This window comes from Channa argus, chromosome 13 (assembly GCF_033026475.1).
Source record: "Channa argus isolate prfri chromosome 13, Channa argus male v1.0, whole genome shotgun sequence".
NCBI lineage: Eukaryota > Metazoa > Chordata > Actinopteri > Anabantiformes > Channidae > Channa > Channa argus.
Genome location: NC_090209.1, coordinates 20430488 through 20453807, shown reverse-complemented (window position 1 = coordinate 20453807; position 23320 = coordinate 20430488). Strand labels below are relative to the sequence as shown.

The following is a 23320-nucleotide window of genomic DNA, read 5'->3' as shown; positions in this document are numbered from 1 at the left end:
CCTTTGCAGTTATGAGCCCTATACCGTTCCGTAGCCCTGAAATCATGACAGACCATCCAGCAGGATTACGAAAGGCTGCACGGACACTTTCTTCCTCCTCTGTCCAACTCTTCTTCTCACATATTGTTGACAATAGGACCAGAAAATGTTTAAGTTTGATTCATCACTTTTCCACTGATGTATTTTAATCTTTGTGAGCTTTTTAATATAGCTTTTTGGTCCTGTTACCCTCAGAAAAAGGGGGGGTTCTTGGCTTTTAAGAAGTACAGGAGGAGGTCCCACTAAGTCCTTGCCACTTTAGCATCTTTTTTTTAAATATTTCCGTTGTTTATTATTTTCTAGTTGTCTTCTAATAAAGAGAGTGTAAAATAAATATATATGGTCGTCATATTATTGCTAAAATAACAACTCTTATGGTGCCCTAAGACTTTTGAGCGGTACTTTATTGTGCCTTTTGGACAGTATAACAGTATTTTTTCTACTGTCAGTATCTGGTTATAATTATTCTATTTTCATTTTTTACTTTCAATATTTTTAAGGATAGGAATAATGTGCATGATGTAACATTAAATGAAATCGTCTTCTCATCATCTCATCTTTTATTTTATCTCACAATGACAACATTTTCACATCCATGAGAATACAAATAATTGACTGCAGAGATGATCTTGATTTGTATTTTTTTTTTTCAATTATTATAATTATAAAGGTATGTGACGGCTTTCGGAAGAGATAGAAGCAAATAATGTTATAATATTATAGTTATCGTTGTCTGGAATATAGAAAGTCTGAAAATCTTTAAAAAAAAAAAAAAGACAAGCGTCAGGCGTCAGGACCTCGAACTGTAACGTCCGCGTCAGTTGCGTTCAGCTCGACGCAGATTGCGCAAGTCAGTTCTCGTGAGGTTTGCAGTGTTTTCGTGCTGGAGTCGGTGGAACTGAACCGATACATACCTTTAGCTTAGCTCACTGAACACTGTACTAGCAAGGTAGTCTTACAATGAGGCACATTTCCCAACAGCCCACTAACAGTTAAGTGGCTGACTTACCAATATAAACACGTAAGTGACACAAATTGACTTCGCAATCATGCTAATGAATCATAGGTAGCTCAACGTTAGCTTAACGCTAGCTGATTTTAGCTTAACAAAACTAGCATGAAGCTAGCGAATTAACTTGCATCTGCCTTAAATCTCACGTGAGTGTCTGTATTGGGATACCGGTACAAATGAGGCTCAGCTCGTGGCTGTAGTTACCCCTATAGAGGTTGACCATTTGTTTCCTCGGGTATCCAGGCACGTTAGCTAGCTGTAACGGTAGCTAACAACAACATTGACCGGGCGTGTTATCCACTACATGACCACGCGGAACGTTGCAGTGAAAGTGAACACAATTAATTTTTTTCCGGCAGTGTAAACGTTAGGCCATCCCAATGGTGATCATGTCAGGCACAGCCACTGTGCTGCAGCAGTTTGTCAGTGGGCTCAAGAGTCGAAATGAAGACACCAGAGCCAAATCTGCCAAAGACCTGCAGCACTATGTGACCACAGAGCTCAGAGAGGTAACTGCAAACACATGAACATAATATCAATCTGTCCTGAGCAGATCATTCCAATGCTGAAAGAACGTTGTTGAGCTGTTTACACTGTTTAAATAGTGACTCTTTTTTCTTACTAGACTTGTTTCTCTTTTTCTTTTTAGTTTTGCTGTAAGTCATTATAAGTGGCTGTCACAAGTTTTTCTTTTTGAAGTTAACGTTATTGGTTTGTGTGTGATGACTGGTTTTATGCCTTCTTCAGTTAAGCCAAGATGAAGCCACTACATTTTATGATGAATTAAACCACCACATATTTGAGCTGGTATCCAGCTCTGATGTGAATGAGAAGAAAGGAGGAATTCTCGCTATTGGTAAGGTGTAAGCAATGGCTTGAGATCGCAAATTACTCAAATTGTGCATAACACTACACAAAGTGCATATGTACTGTGGTATAGAACTCCGACTTTGTTTGTTCCAGTGAGTCTAATTGGAGTTGAAGGAGGCAATGCCACCAGGATCAGTCGCTTTGCCAACTATCTGCGCAACCTGCTCCCTTCCAGTGACCCTGTGGTTATGGAGATGGCGTCCAAGGCCATGGGCCACCTCTCTATGGCTGGAGACACCTTTACTGCTGAGTATGTGGAGTTTGAGGTGAAGAGGGCTCTGGAATGGCTGGGAGCAGATCGAAATGAAGGCAGAAGACATGCTGCAGTAAGTGGCTAGCACATAGCCTGTTGTTTGTTGTTAGAATACCACTACTTCTTAGTGGAGGAGATGATGGAAGATGAGAATTTGACTCAGGAATGTCCCATTGCACTGTTATGTTTCAACCATATAAAACTGCACTAGTCATTGCTGACAGTGGTTGACATAACTTGTAATAGTTCCAGTGTGTTACTAGTCTACTGACCACACTCTACATTATTTTTTTAGAGGGTTGTGTGTTTGTTCAAATTAATTAAACTACTTGGTGATGTAGTTTAATGATGCTGTACATGATTGAACAGCCAAAAACAAAAATAAAGCACACTACCTCATAAACCACTTGTTGTGTAGTTGGTGTTTTGGATGTTAGCTTTCTCCTATGACGTGTTCTTCTAAGCCCTGTCATCTCCACTCTGTGTAAACGAAATGTATCCTGAGTGAACGTGCAGTCAAATACAGGCCAGGTACAACAAGTGTCACACAATCCCTAATGCTGGGATTTGGTCCGGGATACTTCTGCATCTCAGACTGATGCTCTATATATTGATCCACCAGATTGTTAAATTTTACACATGAATGTACATACGGCCAAGAAAATCTTTTTATGTTTTCACTGTATTTCTTGGCTTGACTGCCTGAAGTTTCTGTACATTCACTATGTAGGTTTTTGTTTGAGACTATTAATTGGTATGTAGTTAAACATTTTGACATTTTTACATTCAGTGCTATATTGAAGCCGAAAGTAGAAACAAGGACATCTCTTCAGCTGAAGTTTAATCAGTTGAAAGAGAAGAAGTAAGATGTTAAAATTTTCACACACACAATTAATCAAAAGTGCAGTAGTGCACGCAAATTGTATTTACAGTTGTACGGTTTAGTTTACGATCAAACTACTAATAGTAATATTTTAGCTTTTAATTTATTTAAAATGTAAAGCAATAAACTTAAGAGGTAATTAATCAGTAGGCACAACATGTTTTTCTGTCCATTTCAGGTATTGGTGTTAAGGGAGTTGGCTGTGAGTGCACCAACCTTCTTCTTTCAGCAAGTGCAGCCCTTCTTTGATAACATCTTTTATGCAGTATGGGACCCCAAGCAGGCCATTCGAGAGGGGGCTGTGTCCGCCTTGCGAGCCTCTCTCATCCTCACCACACAGAGGGAAACCAAAGAAATGCAAAAACCACAGTGGTACAAAGTAGGACATTACATTTTGTGTTTTCTGAGAAGTACTATTCCTGTGCATATAATATATCTGCCAGAGAATTGCGTATGTCTTTGTAGTGGGCAACATGAGTATTTGTCTTGTATGTAATAGCAAACCTTTGAGGAGGCAGAGAAGGGCTTTGATGAGACTTTGGCTAAAGAGAAAGGAATGAATCGTGACGACAGGGTTCACGGAGCTCTTCTGATCCTTAATGAGCTGGTTCGCATCAGCAGTATGGAAGGAGAGGTGAGTCCTGATTTGGCTGTGGACACATTCTTATGTCCAAATACAAAATATTGCTCTGACTGTCTTATCTACCTGACAGCGCATGCGTGAAGAGATGGAGGAGATCACACAGCAGCAGCTGGTCCATGATAAGTACTGCAAGGAGCTGATGGGATTTGGAGCCAAGCCTCGCCACATCACACCCTTCACTAGCTTCCAGTCGGTGCAGCCGCAGCAGTCCAATGCGCTGCTGGGCTTGCTGGGCTACAGCACGCCCCAGGGCTTTCTCAGCTTTGGAGCCACACCGGTACCTGCCAAGAGCTCACTGGTGGAGAGCCGATACTGCCGTGAGCTGATGGAGGAGCGATTTGACCAGGTAGATTTTACAGGAGAGGTCTGTCGTTTCCAAGAATGCTAAAGTTATATTAGTAATTCTTTGATCTAACAGTTACTGTACAGTCCTACCTTGGTCACCCTATTTAAAATGAATGAGGTGGCTAAAACATTAGAACCACCTCTGATTATAATGCCCTCCCATATGTGACTGCACTACCCACTTTTACCTCAATAATAAACAGAGTAGATTAGGATTATCACCATTTACTGCGAAAATGAGAAATTATGTCATTGTAAAAGTAGAATTCATGGCAGAGCTGCTGTAATAAAGCGGCCAAAGAGTGTATATGCAACTGTCCTAATGAAGGTTAAACAAACCAAAATGTTTTTAATTTGATTATTATTCCACAGGCAGTATGATGGTTAATGAGATTTTTCACATTTGTATGAGTGGAAAAACCAATGCAATACCAGCAGTGGTCTTGTGAAGATGATTAAGTATATAAAAAGTCCTGTTCTGTGTTGAGCAACAGATAAATCATAGGTGACTTGAGCTTTAATGATTTTCTTTGTCCAGGTGTGTCGTTGGGTGCTGAAATACAAGGCCAGTAAAAACCCTCTCATCCAGATGACCATTCTCAACCTGCTTCCACGCCTGGCTGCTTTCCAGCCAAATACCTTTACAGGTGGGAGTAGTTTATTAGAATGTCATATAGGATCCAGTTAAATCCTTCTTTGATACAGTGCATGCTTAACCATAACTATATTGCTAAGCTTTTCCTTGCTGCATGACAGTTAGGGTGTGTGGCCTATTCAAGTTTTCCACGTGTGTTTGATCATTCGCATTGCAATTGTTTATTCAGACCAATACCTGTCAGACACTATGGGCTACCTGCTGGGTTGCTTGAAGAAGGAAAAAGAGAGGACAGCAGCTTTCCAGGCTCTTGGGCTGCTGGTGGTGGCAGTAAGCACAGACATCCAGCCGTACCTCTCCAAAATCCTTGAGATCATTAAGGCCGCCTTGCCACCAAAGGACTTTGCACACAAGTCAGTAACTGAAAACCTGAAACTGGTTTATCTTTTGTCACTATATAGAGTAAATTATTTTTCTTTATATTCAGATATTGGTATGTTTAAGTTATCATCTATTCTTGTCTTACTACTTGTCTAACTTGTCTTACTACACAGTTCTTCAATTTTCTTATCTCATTATAACAAATCTCCAAGTGCAAATTTATTTTAGATGCAATATAATATTTGTATTGGGTATTATTTTCTCTGTAGCGATGATGTTATTAATGACTAGGGTATCATAGTGCATCTTTTGTACTATTCTGGTCTTTCATTTTTGTAGGAGGCAAAAGACCATGCAGGTGGATGCCACAGTGTTCACCTGTATCAGCATGCTTTCCAGAGCTATGGGTGCCAGCATTCAACCTGACATCAAGGAGCTGCTGGAGCCCATGCTGGCAGTGGGCCTCAGGTATAGAGGTCACCATTATGCAAAATAATTTAATTTCCTTGACCCTATCTACAGATGACACTAGTGATGACATTGGTTTATCTGTTTTGTCCTCTTCATGTAGTCCTGCACTGACTGCCGTGCTGTACGACTTAAGCCGACAAATCCCCCAGTTGAAGAAGGACATTCAGGATGGTCTGCTGAAGATGCTTTCATTGGTGTTGATGCACAAGCCGCTTCGTCACCCTGGTATGCCCAAAGGCCTGGCTCACCAGCTGGCCTCACCAAGCCTCACAAACATCCCTGAGGCAAGTGATGTCGGCAGCATCACACTGGCCCTGCGCACTCTTGGAAGCTTTGAATTTGAAGGTAGGAAATCCAAAAAAGCCTTGTAAAAATATTGGGCGCAAAGCACAACTGTTCTTTCAGTTATTTTTTTCAGAAAGATAAAATCCACAGAATATAAATCATACACAGACCTAACGCAGATCTAATGCAGCAAAGACCACAAATTAACCACACGTGTATTGAATATTTGGTTCTGTCACTGGAAAATGTCATACAGATGGGGTGACTGCTGTCACAAGACTTGTCAGGGAAGCTAATAGAATATATTTGGTTGTAAGCTGATTTGAAAATGTAAGTAATGTAAGCGTCATAGTTTACTGTACAATTTCATGTTACTTTACTAGGTCATACGTGTTATATGAGTGTAAATAGATCATTGTGGAAAATGCAAGCAATTTTAGTATTGTATTTATTTCATTACACTTATTGTTGAATGTGAATTGTTATAAATAGGATTTATTCTTTTAGGATTTTGAGGGGGAAATTTGAGATCAGATGAGGGAAGAAGACTGAACTACTATTGACTTTTTGACAACTTAATTTGTAATGATTCTCAAGCCTTTGTTGTCATCCTGTAATTGATGGCCCTCTAAGCCCATCAACACATAGTTTTAACTTTTTTTCCCTTTGATCAGGACACTCCCTCACTCAGTTTGTGCGCCACTGTGCTGATCACTTCTTAAACAGTGAGCACAAGGAGATCCGAATGGAGGCAGCTCGAACATGCTCACGCCTCCTTACCCCATCCATCCATCTGATCAGTGGTCATGTTGTCAGCCAGACTGCTGTGCAGGTTGTTGCAGATGTGCTCAGCAAGCTGCTGGTTGTTGGAATAACTGATCCAGGTAACACAAAAAGGAAAAAAACATCATTATCAATTGATAATGATGTTTCAAGATCTCTGAAACTGTTGACAAAGACAGTGTTGCAAAGATCAGCATTTTATTAAAAGAATGCACGAGATAATAAAACATTTAGAGAAGAGTCAAAATAATTGTATTTTCTATGTCCCTCTCCCCCTGCAGATCCAGATATTCGATACTGTGTGTTGGCATCTCTTGATGAGCGTTTTGATGCTCACCTTGCCCAGGCTGAGAATTTGCAGGCATTGTTTGTTGCACTGAATGATGAAGTGTTTGAGATAAGGGAGCTGGCCATCTGCACAATTGGACGCCTTAGCAGCATGAACCCTGCCTTTGTCATGCCCTTCTTACGTAAGATGCTTATCCAGGTAGGAAAGGCACACAATTCTGAGTAATTGATTAAATGTGTGTGTGTGTGTGTGTGTGTGTATATATATATATATATATATATATATATATATATATATATATATATATATGTATGTAATTTTTTGGTAACTAAGACATTAAAGATACAATCTTCAGGTATTTTACATTATATGGTATATACTGGGTATAATTGTGAACCTTTAGATGGCAGCAAAGGCCATTGTATTTTTTGACAGTGTAAATGTATTCCATCTGCAGAATATGTTTTCATCAGATTTCCTTTTTTAAGAGGTCTTTTATCTGTTGTCATTTTATTCACTACAAATTAACTTCAAGATTTATTCTAGATACAATTTTCTTAGCTCCGTTTTTTATTTTGCTGCAGATCCTCACTGAGTTAGAGCATAGCGGTGTTGGCAGGAACAAAGAGCAGAGTGCTCGTATGCTTGGTCACCTAGTCTCCAATGCCCCCCGCCTCATTCGGCCATATATGGAGCCCATCCTCAAGGTACTACTCTAGTTGTCCATTGTGAAGGAGTATCAGCACATAAATATAATCCAGGGTGTTACCAGAAGGGAGCATGCATATTTAGTATAATTACTCTGAAAAGGTAAATGTCATTTACTACCATATTGCTTTAGCTTCTCAAAGACATTTGTATTTTTGTGATAGAAAAATCTAAAGGTAAGACTGGGGTTCACTGTCTTTCTTATCTTTTACTTTTGTAGGCTCTCATCCTCAAGCTTAAAGACCCAGACCCCAACCCCGGAGTGGTCATTAGTGTCCTTGCGACCATTGGCGAGTTGGCTCAGGTACGGCTGCACTGTGTGACTGTGTTGAGAGGAATTATGCCTATGCATTTCACACTGATTTTTCTAACACTGGTGATTGATTACATTGGATCAGAATTGAATGGACCATGCACATTATTATTGTTTGAATCATTTGCCCTGTATTGACAGTAAACAATCTACAGTTTACCCTGCTCCACCCTGTCTAGGTGGTTGCATGGTCACTACACAGGATTCAGAAAAGCACAGTTAAGTTCAAGAAGGCCCTGCAGTTCAGGGGACAGTAGATTCTTGGGTAGATCAGGTGGTGACAGTTGACTCAGCGCAGGAAGACACATATGGCCAACTCTTCAGGCCAACACAAGTAGGAAAACACAAGAAAATATGGAAAAAGATGAGGCATTTAATGTAATGTCAACTTCCAGTCTTTGAAAACATGATGTACTGTACAGAATATAGCCCAAGATCACAAATGTCTACATTCTAAAAAAGGATTTTGGTACTAAAAAAAAGGTAAAGCTCTCTCTGTCAATGCTGCATACAGCAAAATGATCCCATCTCCTGACAAATCTAACCCAGGGACACTAACATTGAGGCATTGACAGTAGCACAGCTCCAATTTTCATAAGCATGTTTTAGCACGAAAACAAAACCTTCAGACAAATCCCCCAGTATTCAGACAAATGCTTTAATAGTATCAACAGTCTGCACAGAATAGCTATGCATTGGTATGGTCATATTAAACAGGATTACGGGATTCTTTTGACAAGTGAAAATTGGACAGACCATAAGATTTTGGCAGTTGATTGGCTCTTCTGTGCCTTCCCTGTCAGGTGAGTGGCCTAGAGATGAGAAAGTGGATGGATGAGCTTTTTCCGATCATCATGGACATGCTGCAGGATTCCTCATCCTTGGCCAAGAGACAGGTATGTGAAGAAAATGAATATCTGCCTCATCGGGTTTTAATATACTTATTTCTAATTTCTCCTCAGCACTACACAAAGTTATGATATATATATGTGTCTACTTAAATATTTTTATTTCATAATGGAATAGTTAATGTAATTTAGTAAACATAACTGGATATAATTTTACAAACAAACGTATTTGTGCATAAAAAATGTAAAGAGCCTTCTAAATTATTAAACCAGTGGATTATCTGTAGGAACTGAAAAGTAGTTTTCAATTGTTGGCAGAGGATGGCAAACATTCTAGGTGGAGGGAAGTTTTATTTACACACTTGTAACCCAGAATGAACCACACAAATCAATGCGTTGTTAACATACTTCTTGCTGCTCTCAGTTCCACTGTTCAAAGAGAATATGCTTCTGATTTCCACCAGGTGGCACTGTGGACACTGGGACAGCAGGTGGCCAGTACGGGGTATGTGGTGGAGCCTTATCGCAAGTACCCTTCCCTTCTTGAAGTATTGCTCAACTTTCTCAAGACCGAACAAAACCAAGGAATCAGGAGGGAGGTGTGTACAGGTTCCTCTGTCTTGGTTTCTAATGCTTTGTTTCCCCCACAGTTCTCCTAATACCAGTGTGTCATTTGAGGCCAGAAAGCCTCCTGTCACCACATTCTTAACAACTGAAAGTCTGTTTGGATTTATTGACTTAGAGCAATCAATAAATTTAAATTCAGTTTAATAAATACAGTGTGAGGACAAGATCATTTCCCATTCTTATCTAGTCTTATGCTGTGATGTAAGCGATGATTATACTAGTATCTTCTCTTGCCTATTTCACTATGTAGAACTCATTGAGTGTAACGTCACTGAGTATCGTGTGTCACACATGTACATTGGCTCTGGCTTTTGTACCTTAATCCACTATCCAGTGGTAGCTGCATCCCCAGTGTAGGTGGACTATTTACTTGGTGCCATGGCTTCCAGTATAACTTTAAACTAAATTTGACATTTTTACTTTTATTTATTTGTAGTGCATGAGTTTATGTATTTTTATTTAAAATATCCCACCAAATAGCTGTTGTTGTTTCTTTTTAGTTATCAAATATTTTTTATTAATCAAATTTTTCCTGCCTGTAGGCCTGAAAGATGGCTCTGCTTACTCTGTTGAGGACAAGAATTGTAGTCAGATTGCATTATAGGAATCACATTATATATACATTTTTTGTAAATGTATGTGTGTGTGTTTGTGTTATAAATATCATATTTCCAAATATTGGTATTTAAATTAATGTCAAGTACCAGAGTCTTGATGAAGATTTTGTGCTGCGTGACTCCAACAGGCTATCCGAGTTTTGGGTCTTCTCGGAGCTCTAGACCCCTACAAGCACAAGGTGAACATTGGGATGATTGACCAGTCACGAGATGCTTCTGCTGTTAGTCTTTCTGAGTCCAAGTCCAGTCAGGATTCAGGTAGGCCTATGATTACTTTTAATTTTTTCTTTTTTTTTTTTTTTTTCAGTTATCAAACACTTGTGCAAGTATTCTCTGGTTGCATAGTAAAAAAATGCATACACAGAATGTCATCTATTAGTTGTGGAAAGTGCCATGAGTATGGACACCTCTTTTAGCCCAGTTTTTATTTGGTCAGAATATGATCACTCTCGGGAGGAACTGATTTGATCTTCAATTATGCAATTTACTGAATCTGGCTCACAAAAGTCAGTGAAATCCTGTCTTTCCATAAACACTGATGATTATCCCTAACAGCTTGGCCGTTTTACATTTCATATATCTTCAGTTAATTAGAAATGGGGGTCAGAGAATTGATATGTCTACACACTTAAAACAACACAATTTTTAGACATCTTGCCCTTCCATTTGAAAAGTCAACAGCAACTACAGCTTTAGGCTTGTGATTTGTGGGACCCTTCATTCTTCAGGTTTCTAATTTCTGTCTTTGTCGGAGCTTAAGCCAACTAAGCCTCTTTCAAAAAAGCTATGTCAGTTCAGTGAGAAATAATAAAGGCCACTACTGAAGTAATACTTTTAAACAGTACTTTTGACAGACCTAAAGCATATGTTGGATAGATTGTAAATTTGTATCAGTAACCCAAACCATAGGAAAATTGATTGGTATTAACGGAATCTTTCATCATCCGTTTGCTTCAAGTGTGTTTTGTCAGTGCGGTTGTTGCTTGACAAGGCATGGAATGTATGTAACAGGACAAAACCAGTAAAGCGTTAAACAACGAAGCATTGCACTGGCAGAGTCTGTATGGAATGTTGAAATTCCTATCAGGATACTTTTTATCACTTAATTACTAGGTCACACACGTTGGTCATATTTTTTCTCACTGATACTCCTGCTGGGTTGATGGTCACCCACAACATACTGGGGGCTAAAAAGACAAGAGTTCACCGAGTTTGTGCAGTTTAATGCACTGTAAATAAATGAATCTATAATAACTGTAATAATAATAATACAGTATTAAACAATAATACTGTAACATATTTGAACTTCATTAATATTCGTCAAGTTACACTTATGAGAAGACCTTGGTGTCAGCATTAATTTTCACACTAATACTCTGTTGACTACAATAAATCACTGAAATTCTCTTGGTTAATCAGGACATGGGTAGAACATTTTGATGTGATTTTGACGTATAATGAAAAATACCATCATAACTATAATCATTTGGAAAACTTTAAAAGTTATAGTGATGATAATAAAATCCTAAACTGTCTTTAGTCATGTGGATTGTGTATGGAAAATGCAGGTCTCCACTTGTCTGATCCAGTCATGCGTCTCAGGTTGTGATCCAGACAGTATGGTAATAGTTTTACCAGTTTATTCTCCAACTAAATGGACTGTGACTAGAATTGGAGGCTATATATCTGTTGGCAGATTTGTCAGGGTCAGTGTCTGGAGCACTAGCATTTTTGACAGGTTGTATTTTCTTATGTGGGAGGTCATTGGCTAGACCCATCTCCTCACCTGATTTCAAACAAGACCACTCATGTCACTGCAAAACACCAGGGTCAAAAAACTGAAGAAATGGTGCAAGCTCTGCCATATTTACATCAGTTATTTTGGCTAAGAAACATTTCAGTTTTTTCCTACATAGTTGACGACTGAATTACTACTGCACAACCGCCTCACTTCTACCAAGACGGTTGTATTTTGGCTGTAAAGACACAAATGTGTAGCCATTTATCAAAATCATTATTGCAAACCTGGTGAAGGTCGGAATAATAAACGGTTGAACGGTAAGGCTTCCCTTTTTAGCCTGCAGGCTTTGTGCTGGTGTGTTAAATCTACAGTCTAGAATCTTAAGGGAGACAACTAGAGCAGCTGAAACTGTACACCTGCAGAAGGCCAGTGAAGTGCTGAATACCAGACATTTCCATTCTCAAGTGCCTTATAAAACTCAATAGCTCTGCACAGATAAATGGACAGGCTAATCCCATTTGCATTTTCTATTATGACAAAAGCAAGATTTATTATTTTACGATTTAACTATGCTACTTATCTAATGAATAAAGAAGATTGCCACATGCTGCTAATAATCTGATTACACACTTATTCTCACATAGTTCAATTGATCAATAAAAATTGTAAACTTAAAAAAAAAAGCATGTTAGATGTGCATTTCTCTGTTACCTTATTTGTGTTGTCCATGTAGCTTCAAGATAGATATATGCAACTTATGGTTTGTATTGGGTTTATAGTTATAAAATAATCTCTGGAGAAGCCAGCAGTACTCAGCACTAACGGCTTTTTTTCTTAAGAACTGAGCTGATGGTGTTCTCGAATTGCTTACTCCTGTTGACAGACACCTAGTGCTGGTTTCATTTGTTAAGTTAATGGCATGAAAACTGTAACTCTGGTAAACGGCTAGTAAATTAAACAACATTTTTAGCTCTCATTATTTTAGAAACACTGGAGACTGGATCAAAGTTCCAATATCTTTAAATCTTTGAGGTTTTTTTCTGTTTACCTAAATGGATTTTTAAATGAATTATTTTTGAATTCCACATAACTGTTTTCTGTGACACATTTAGAGTTGCTTGATTAGTCCCAAAAACCAAAGTGAACTTGTTGTTTTTCTCTTTTTCCCAGCGGACTATAGCACCAGTGAGATGCTAGTGAACATGGGCAACCTGCCCCTGGATGAGTTTTATCCTGCTGTGGCAATCGTCACTCTAATGCGTATCCTCAGAGACCCTTCACTTTCCAACCACCATACTATGGTGGTCCAAGCTGTCACCTTCATCTTTAAGTCCCTGGGCCTCAAGTGTGTCCAGTTTCTTCCCCAGGTCATGCCCACATTTCTCAATGTTATCAGGGTTTGCGATGCCAGTATCCGAGAGGTAGGTAGCACTATAGAAAAAGTGGTGAAGGGGTTGGTTGATTTGTTAACTCTGGATAATAATCAGTTATGCACAAAGCAGACTTTCACTCTTTCTGCTCTCTGTCCTCATCCAGTTCCTGTTCCAGCAGATGGGAATGGTAGTGTGCTTTGTTAAGATCCACATCCGCCCCTACATGGACGACATCTTTACCCTCATCAGAGTGAGTAATTATGTCATTGTTTCCCCCTGAATACCAATTCCCGAACACTGATAATCCAGCCCCATTATTTTCTTGTGAGTCAGGGAAACAGCTGCAATCTCTTAATTGCACTCAGTTGTGCTCTCCAATTCCCTCATTAGGAGAAATGTGTTCAAGGCCCCTGGATGAAGGTCTCGCCAACTGTCACACAGCAGTACACAACATGTGTGGTGTGGGACTTAACAAGATTAAAAAGACAGGGACTGTGAGAATGAGAAAATTATGTCATTTATGTTTGTTTTTTTCATATTTTTACTTTATGTGTTGGTTGTTGTTGTTGTTTAGAATGACACTTTCTAACTACAGTTCTAGATTCAGCTCTGATGTATGTTTCCATTCACATTGTCCAAATGTTGAAGTCTCTTGACATTTACTATGTCAGTTATCACATGATTTGGAGCAACTTCTAAAGTCGTAGACCCTAAACTTGCACAAACACACTTCTCTAGCACATAATATGTAGCAAGGCACAAAATATCATATGACTGTCCTTGTATCGGAATTTTGGTTACTCTGTTACCGACACTTTTGCAATGACGGTAATTCTTCCTGGAGAAAAGTAATTGAGAGTACTGAACCACTGTGTCTCAAGTCTCTCTGAGGTAATAAATGGCGAGTAAAACAAAGAATCTATTCATTTCTCCTCCAGCTCAGCTCTGCATCCAGATGAGAGGACTGGAATAGAAATTCAGGATGTACACTCAGTTGTGCTCTAGTCAGCTGCCACAGTGAGGGAAAGCAGGAAGTTGTGGGCTGCCTGAGACCTCTGGTCACTGACAAAACACCTTCACCAGATCCCACAGCTGAGGTCTGCTGACTGACATGTTCCCTGTCTTGAAGTCACTTACCTCGACTCCTATTATCTCTAATGTACACAGTGGCCTTAGCTAAATTTTGGACAACACTGTCGTAAGGCACATAGAGACGTGACGTCAGTCCCAGTTGTCAGGAATTTCTTTTCCATTTCTTGATATTTCTTTATGCTTATTCATGCTCCAGATAAACACACACCCTTACTATACTACCAGTGCTTTGCATGGTGGACGAGGTTGTGCTTTTCTTAATGCAATGCAATTCTTACCCTTTATGTAATGTAAAAGTTAATATTCAACCTGTTCAGATTGAACATACTCCACTTTAGTTCTCTGCTTCTCCAGATAATAGCCCCCAAGCTCAGTGCACTTCATTCACTGGCTTTACCAAGTCTTCTTGATTCTCATAGTATTGGCCTAGATTTAGGTGAAGAAATCACAAGGGGCAGGGGCACGTGAGTAGGCTGGGACACCAGAGGCAGCAGTGAAGGGGATGAACTTGGTACCTCAGAGTGCAGGAGTTTTTTAAGGAAGGAAAAATTAACTTGGTTAACTTGGATTTGATGATTTTAAAACCATTTTTTGGCAGTTTTGAGTTGGTTACAAGCTATGAAATTGTTTTGAAAATAATAATTATTTGTTGTTTGGCCCACGGAGCAGACCATTAAAAGAAAACTCCAACAAAAACAAGGTTTCTGGGAAAAAATGGGGGTTGTCTCTTATTTTCAATTAAGGTGAATTAGTCTTCTGTACTATACAAGCCAGGACAGTCTTTTTTAGTATCTGATCAGAAGAAATATACTGTTCTAAATAATTGCATCTTATTATTTTTTATGTTGTAGGAGTACTGGACACCGAACAACCCCATGCAGAATACTATCATCCTGCTGATTGAGCAGATTGTGGTGGCGTTGGGTGGAGAGTTCAAGCTTTATCTGCCTCAGCTCATCCCACACATGTTGCGTGTCTTCATGCATGACAACAGTACTGGGCGCAGTGTTACTGTAAAGGTGAGTCAGAGTTGCAGCAATTCAGATGACAAAATTACAAGTTCTCCTGTGCAATTACAGGCACACAAAAAGCTAAAGTAGTATATTGTTATCTTTTATAAATTTGGTGAATTTGTTATAGAAGTGTACACCAAAGGGAAGGCTCACCCCCAGCTGCTGTCACTTTGAAATAGAGCATACAATGGGCCTTTGCTGAACAAAATAATACTATTTAATTGTACTGCTACAACTTCTACTTCGAAAAATAAAGGCGGAGTCTTCAACAATGACAAGGGAAGTATAACATATAAGAATTACAGATGACAATATGTTGAACAAATTGAGTTGAAATGAAGTTTTTGCAGAATAAAATGTGCATAATAAGCCAGAGAATAAAAAAAATAAACAAATCGAATTGAAAAAATATTACCAATAATACTGTAACAAATTGAGACATTGTAGAAACAAATCTGGTTAGGCTGGAATTTAATTTGTTGTCACAGAGCTGGAATAGCTTAAACAAAGTATTTTCATAAACCTCAGCAGAAGCTTTAAAGAAATCTGGTTAATGTTGTCATAACTGCTTATTCAGCAGTGTATAGAGCAATAGCTAAAATAAAAAAAGAAATGGACTCATTTAAAAATACTTGCTATAAAAACAGACCACACACTGCCTGCTGTGGCCCAGTGCATAGACGGCATCATTATTGGAGAGACCTCAGCGTGTGTACTTTTTAACAATGCACTCCCTGAGAAAAGGCTCATATTCCAGGTCCTCAAGCAATGCAATATTTGCCGCATTTTCCATTTTGTACAGTCACTGTCAAATTAATCTTTACTTTTAGATAATTAAACTGGGGACCTTAGAGGAGAACATATTTTAAACACGCTCTTGTTGTTGACACCCAAGAACTTTAGAAAGTAAAGTGTCTATGTTGTAAATGAGTATAGACCATCTGTGTGTTGGCATGTGTTTTTCTTTACTTTTAGCACATCTGGTAGGTTGTATCAGTTCTTTGCCTTGTTATGCTTTGGACAACACAATTAAAAAATATAAATCTCACATTGCAATGCAACCACAAGAGGGCACAAGCCAGTGCCTTCTTGTGCTATTCACAAGTCTGGTTAAATGCAGAAGGTTGTGTCAGGAAGGGCATCCGACGTAAAACACATCATGACTTCCAAAGCGGTTCTGACTACCATAGCGGATCGGTCGGGGCCCAGGTTAACCACAACCGCCACCGATGGTGTTGACCTACAGGGTGCCGATGGCAATTGGGCTACTGTTGGTTAAAGAAGGAGAGGAGGAAGGCTTGTCTCTAGGCAGAGAGGGAAGAGTGTAGGACTGACAGTGGGGACTTGGAATGTTGGGACTGTGACAGGAAAGGCTAGAGAGTTGGTTGACATGATGCAGAGAAGGACGGTGGATATACTGTGTGTCCAGAAGACCAGATGGAAAGGTAGCAAGGTTCGAAGTTTGGTATTTGCATTGGTTAAATAGGGAAGAGAAATGGAGTAGAAGTTATCCTGAAAGAGGACTACACCTTGTATCGACGATGTAATCTGAAAGAGATCAGTGACTGCAAAGTATTGGTAAGGGAGTGTCTAGCCAGACAACACAGGATAGTGGTGTGTAAAACTACTCTGGTAGTGATCAAGATGAAGAGGACTAAGGCAGAGCAGAGGACGAAGTAGTCGTAGTTGAAAATGGAAGAATGTTTTTTTTTTAGGTGGATTTGTACAGGCTGGAGAGGAAAAGAGATAGAGATGGCAAGGATGTGCAGCAGGTTAGGGTGATTAAAGATAAGGATGTGAATGTATTGACAGGTGCCAGGAGTGTGATGGGAAGTACTTTAAAGATTTCATGAATGAGGAAAATGAAAGGGAATGAAGAGTAGAAAAGGTGACTGGTTTAGGGGAGGAAGTAGCAAAGATTAGTAAGAGTGAAGTGAGGAGAGCGTTGAAGAGGAAGAAGAGTGGAAAGGGAGTTGGTCCTGATGATATTACTGTTAGAGTGAGAGGATTCCCGAGGACTGGAGGAGAAGTGTACTGGTGCCCATTTTTAAGAATAAAGGAGATGTGCAGAGCTGTGGCAACTACAGAGGAATAAAGCTGATGAGCCAAACAATGAAGTTGTTGGAAAAAGTAGTGGAAGCTAGGCTAAGGGCAGAGGTGAGCATTTGTGAACAGCAATATGGTTTCATGCCATATTCTAGCCGTTTTGGCATTTATGGAAGGTTAGAAGCAGCAAGACTGAGTACATGTGTGTGAATGGGAGGGACCCAGGAGAGGTTAGCAGAGGTGAAGAAGGTGTAGGACTTTAATAGGGTCAACAGTGGAGAAAAGTGTCAGGTGTGTTGTGGGATAAAAGAATATCAGCGAGAATGAAAGGAAAGGTGTTCAAGACGGTGGTGAGACCAGTGATGTTGTCCACCTTAGAGACAGTGGCACTGAAGAAAAGACGGGAGGTAGAGCTGGAGGTAGCAGAGCTTAAGATGTTGAGGTTCTCTTTTGGAGTGATGAGGATGGAAAGGATCAGGAATGAGGACATCAGTGGGACAGCTCATGTTAGATGTTTTGGAGATAAAGTCCGAGAGGCCAGACTGAGGTGGTTTGGAAATGTTCAGAGAATATATCGGTGGAAGGATGCTGAGGTTGGAGTTTCCAGGCAGGAGGTCTAGAGGAAGACCAAAGAGGAGATTTATTGATGTAGTGAGAGAGGAGATAAAGTTAGTTGATGAGAAAAGAGGATGCAGAAGATAGGGTTAGTTGGAGGCACATGATTTGCTGTGGTGACCCCTGAAAGGGAACAGCCAAAAGGAAGAGAAGAAAAATGGATAAACCTCAATACTGAAAGTTTGCATGCCATAATTGAGGTGGAGGAAAAAAAACACTAAGTAGATTTGAAAAGATATTACATCAGCTTTGAGTCATTATTTATATACATTCCTCAATTTTGCTTGTACCTCCATTTAAAGCATTTAAAACAATACTCCAGTCACTACATTCTTTGACTGTCTGTGACACAAGTCAACATCTATATATCAACAACGTTCAAGTCTAAGCTGTCCACATGTTGTGCCAAAGTTCAAAGACAGCTCAGACCTGTAGCTACAGTAGCACATTCTTCGGTTTAAGCTACTGCTGACAATAGTTGTTGTTTTTTTTCCCTCAAACCCTAAATTATAGTTTGGGCAAGGACCACAAAAACAGAATCATAAGCATCATAGTCATCCAATTCTCTCTCCTCTGGTAGTGTTTTGCCCCAAAGTCTGCAGTATCAGATAGCCTATCACGCCAGCACCTGGATAGTCTATGACTCAGGTCTGGGTCTGGAGCATAATTTATTGCACAGGATGGGGGTCACAGAATGGGGGAACTGAGAATCAGGTTACCTTCTAATCCAAAGTAGAAGAAAAGAAAAACATACTTCCATCATTTTACAGCGCTGTACTCTTCAGCCACCATCACCCCCAGCGTAGACACAAACACATATACATACATATTCACTTGTACACCTCCACCTTTGCTTCCTGCTGTCTCGCCATGCACAATTTTGTGGGGGTGGAGGTGTGGGGAGAGTGCAGAGGTGGTCATGATGTGTGTTGAAGCCCTGAGTGAGTTTGTTGGCTTTAAGATATATAATCCTTTTAGGTCTATTCATGCACGCTGCTCGTACATGCTTCACACATCACGACATGAACATTAGAAACCTAAAAAATTAAATGAAGAGTTTTCACATCCTTCAGAAAAATAGGTGCATTCTTGTTATATGGACCAAGCATTACAGAGTTGGGTCACATTGAATGGCAAGTGACTTGGCAAAATGTTTTTGACCGAATAGCAAAACCTTCAGTGGCCCTGAGAGCACATGTAAATAGACAAAACACAAGCAAAATAAAAAAACAACTTCATCATATGACAACATAGGTGCGCTGTAATAGCTACAACACAACCAAATGACAAAATGCGCTGCCAAAGCTAAAACAAAACCAACTTTTGTCATTTGGTTGTGTTGTGACCTTTGCGGCACTTTTCTTAATTTGGTTGGGTTGTAGATTTTTGCTGCATGTTTCATTTCGTTTGGGTTGTAGCTTTTGCAGCGTCTTTCATTATTTCATTGTGTTGCAGCTTCTGCAGCGCTTTTCTGAATTTGGCTGTGTTGTGGCTTTTGCAGGGCCTTTCTTAACGCTGCACCTCTGTTGTCAAATGAATGAAATTGTTGTTCTCAATTTACTTGGGTTTTGTCTATTTGGATGTTTTTTCAATTTGCAGTGCTGTGAGCTCTCAGAGCCACCGTTAAAAAAAACTGTATTGGAAATTGAAGCGATAGTATAGTAAGTTAATAGTTCATAGATAAGTTTGTGCTCTCACCAATGAAAGAATTGATGTAGAATTTCATGACTTTTTGCATGGTAAAAATCATGATAATATCCGCTCCAATTTCTTATGTGTCTTGGCCATCCAGATAATTTTAATAATCTTGATGACATAATTAAATAATGCAGGGTTTTAACTACCAAGGCATACCACCAGATTCCGAACATTACTTTTAGCATTCTTACAGAAGACCATTTAGGCATAACAAGTTTTTTTTAAACAATTTGCTTATGTTAATTGGTGTAATATGTGGGACTGTGTGTGGTTTATATTGCAGTTGCTGAATGCTATCCAGCTGTTTGGTGCCAACTTAGATGACTACCTCCACTTACTTTTGCCTCCTATTGTCAAGCTGTTTGATGCCCCTGACGTGCCCCTCCAGGCTCGGAAGTCAGTACAACAAACGTGTTCTGTGCCCACATGATTGTAGTTTGAGATAAACAGAGTATAAATTTGCCATCCATACATAACTAGATTTTATTGATTGAAATAGTTGTCCTGATTTTAGTTTACACTTGCATCATATATTTAGAAAGATTTAAACTAGAAAAGCCAAGTTGTAAAATCCTAAAATGTTTGAAGCACAACATTTTTATGGCATTCTGTTTAAAAAAAATCAAGTCAAATCAATCAATCATTTTATATTCATGTCATGTATATCGATAAAAAAAAAGGCCAAGCCATGTCTCTCTTTGTTCTGCTAATACATAAGTAAAGCTGAGTGTAAAGAATGTTTTTATATTATCGTAATTTTGTCCTGTGTCTGGGTCAGGGTTGCCTTGGAAACACTTGACCGGTTGACCGAGTCCCTGGACTTCACAGACTATGCTTCACGGATTATCCACCCCATTGTCCGGACACTTGACAGCACGCCTGAGCTACGTTCCACCTCTATGGACACCCTGTCTTCATTAGTCTTCCAGTTGGGCAAGAAGGTAACTATAACTTTCCCCAGTGTTCTCTTTAGAGGTGGCTGTTATTCCGTTGACTACTTCCAGCCTCCCTACTGCTGGCTTCACAAGGACTGCATCTCAGTAACCCTCAAGCCTGCACTCTTTATTACTTCCTGCCAGACTGGTGATGTCATTGGTTGTTTGGTGGTGGGGGTGGTGTTTATGAGAGTGGATGAAGTCACACTTACCCCTTCCTCTCCCTCCAAGCTTTCTCCGCCCTTTTTTTTAAACCCCCCTCTCAATTTCACAACCACAAGACCACCAGCTCACATGCAGCCACATCTGGTAGCTATGTACAGGGTAACTCTTCATCTGAAATTCATGGTGGTACAAGTGCATGATACGTAATTATTTGGTCGTGGCGACAGGAAAGACAGATGACTAAACCACATAAAGCACACAAAAAAGCCTTTATTTACGCTCCTTCCCTTCCCTATTTTTTTAGTATCAGATCTTCATTCCCATGGTGAACAAAGTGATGCTGAAGCACAGGATCAACCACCAGCGTTACGACATCCTCATATGTCGCATTGTTAAGGTAAGGCCCCCTAAAAAATCTATTCTTTCCTAAAAAAAATAGTAAACTAGTTGATGTGCTGCATTTCTAACAAAGATCAACGGGTTTTGGCTTGTCCATTTGTGGGTCACCCCAGCGGAATATGTTCTGCGCAGCCTTCTGTATCTCAACAAAATGCTCTTCCACTGAGCCACTAGGCCTCTATATGCTGCATTTTTAACAGGGTTCCTAAATTCATGAGCACAGGGTCATTGTTGGTTGCCTCTTGCCCAGACTGGGTCATGCATTATTATCCAAACTGCAATACGAAATCACATAATCATAAATCAGCAACATCATTTTATTCACGGCACACCATAAGCAAATAATTACCACATTCTGATTAGCTATCCCTCAAGAAGGAAATACACTTGTGCATTCACAAAAAATGGTTTGAGGCCTGACTCAACAGTTTAGTCTGTGTGTGGGCTCTGTGTGTGGCCTGTGTAAATGTGTGTGTTTGTGGTCATGATAGGGCTATACTCTGGCAGAAGAGGAAGAGGACCCTCTAATCTTTCAACATCGACAGCTTCGTGGTAACCAAGGTGATGCTCTGGTCAGCGGGCCAGTGGAGCCTGGTCCTATGAAGAAACTTCATGTCAGCACTACAGCACTACAGAAGGTCAGCGGTAAATTTTTACTTTAAAAAGTGGATATTGTTTTATTTCTGTCATAATTAGTGACAACATGTGAGAGGGGTTATAAACACTTACACAGCTGATGACAGCAAGTAGAGTCACTGTGCAGAGTAAACCATTATGTGTAAAAGCACATGGCTTACTTACTTACTATATGTTGTGCTGATATATGAATAAATAAACTACACGGGTAACAAAATAAATAGAAAACCTGTAATAAACCAGAGGCGACCCGCAGTAAATGTAGATGGAGCAATACCAGCCATTCAGAATCACTGTATAGTTTGATGAGTATGAAAATAATGGAAATCACATGCTTTGGTCCTAACGTTTGACCATTCTCAACCCAGTTTTACACAAATGGGTGATTTACAGACTGATGCATTACACAGTGCTCTCAACCACCACCGTCCAAACACCAAGTAAGGCAATCTTTTGGAAGTATTCTCTTCCACTCTTTTGACCATGTGATCACCAGTAGCAAAAGTTATGTGTGCATGTCAGGAAGATCTTCCCACACACATTACATGTGACACTTTGTGACTCATGTAGGTACTTTATTGATTGATTTATGAAATAAAAGTCTATTAAAATGAATAAATAAACACACACACACACACATATATATATATATATATATATATATATATATATTTATTTATTTTTATTTTTTTGCAGGCTTGGGGTGCTGCCAGAAAGGTGTCCAAAGATGACTGGCTGGAGTGGCTGAGGCGTTTGAGTGTTGTCCTGCTCAAGGAGTCATCCTCACCAGCTCTGCGATCGTGTTGGTCACTGGCTCAAACCTATATCCCTCTTGCTAGGTATACCACTCCTGTTGTGTCAACATTCCTAGCCCATTTCCTCCTGTCTTTACTCCTTTATTTGTTCTTGATGTATTTGCAGCAAATTGTAGAACCAAAACAGCTACAAATTCACATTGTTATCCACATTAATGCAAAGACATAACTAAAAGGCATAATTAGAAGCTCTCCCTTTCTGCTTTACATTGCCAGTGTTTAGAAAGGCAAAGTCTGTGAACACCCACTTTATGTAAAGCAGTGAAATATTGGCATTTGTTGTGGGTAAGTAGAGTGTGCGTTTGACTTTTGAGTTACCGAATAGTCTTAACCACTTATTACTTTGCTGGACTCCCAAAATTATTTATATTCTGTTTCTTCAAGATTTAGATGTTGTGTCTTTGTTTTGACATACAATGTTGTTTCTGTGTTCTACAGGGATCTGTTTAATGCTGCGTTCCTGTCTTGTTGGTCTGAGCTGAGTGAGGACCAGCAAGATGAGCTCATTCGCAGCATTGAGTTAGCTCTCACCTCCCAGGACATTGCTGAAGTTACACAAACTCTGCTTAACCTGGCAGAGTTCATGGAGCATAGTGACAAGGTTATTACTACTCCACAGCAGCTACATAGAATCACTGTGATGAAGTCTATACTGAGTGATTACATAAATTGTATTTAATTGTTGTGGAATTATCAGGAACAAAACGTGCATGTCCATTGTGTGTATGGTGTTGACATACCATTTAAAAACAAGTAAATTATAATTTATTTGTATAAATAATTTAGATGCTATATCAAACTATCATATTCCACTCATTTATAGTAGACAA

General features: G+C 39.5%; 1 protein-coding gene across 1 annotated transcript in view; it reads left to right on the top strand.

Moving 5' to 3' along the window:
• The first annotated feature begins 892 nt into the window (after positions 1 to 892).
• mtor (mechanistic target of rapamycin kinase) overlaps positions 893 to 23320 on the top strand; it is a 64129-nt gene continuing 41701 nt past the window's right edge. Inside the window, exons 1-27 of the mRNA XM_067527041.1 lie at positions 893 to 1060; positions 1411 to 1560; positions 1799 to 1907; positions 2015 to 2247; positions 3236 to 3436; positions 3557 to 3691; positions 3771 to 4046; positions 4584 to 4692; positions 4870 to 5053; positions 5361 to 5489; positions 5593 to 5837; positions 6452 to 6661; positions 6842 to 7047; positions 7434 to 7556; positions 7778 to 7861; positions 8674 to 8766; positions 9183 to 9317; positions 10091 to 10220; positions 12874 to 13124; positions 13240 to 13326; positions 15020 to 15187; positions 19824 to 19936; positions 20319 to 20481; positions 20945 to 21037; positions 21531 to 21677; positions 22372 to 22514; positions 22929 to 23091. Coding sequence (XP_067383142.1) covers positions 1432 to 1560; positions 1799 to 1907; positions 2015 to 2247; positions 3236 to 3436; positions 3557 to 3691; positions 3771 to 4046; positions 4584 to 4692; positions 4870 to 5053; positions 5361 to 5489; positions 5593 to 5837; positions 6452 to 6661; positions 6842 to 7047; positions 7434 to 7556; positions 7778 to 7861; positions 8674 to 8766; positions 9183 to 9317; positions 10091 to 10220; positions 12874 to 13124; positions 13240 to 13326; positions 15020 to 15187; positions 19824 to 19936; positions 20319 to 20481; positions 20945 to 21037; positions 21531 to 21677; positions 22372 to 22514; positions 22929 to 23091 — 4059 coding nt within the window. The 5' untranslated portion in view covers positions 893 to 1060; positions 1411 to 1431. The remainder of the gene's footprint in view (positions 1061 to 1410; positions 1561 to 1798; positions 1908 to 2014; positions 2248 to 3235; positions 3437 to 3556; positions 3692 to 3770; positions 4047 to 4583; positions 4693 to 4869; positions 5054 to 5360; positions 5490 to 5592; positions 5838 to 6451; positions 6662 to 6841; positions 7048 to 7433; positions 7557 to 7777; positions 7862 to 8673; positions 8767 to 9182; positions 9318 to 10090; positions 10221 to 12873; positions 13125 to 13239; positions 13327 to 15019; positions 15188 to 19823; positions 19937 to 20318; positions 20482 to 20944; positions 21038 to 21530; positions 21678 to 22371; positions 22515 to 22928; positions 23092 to 23320) is intronic.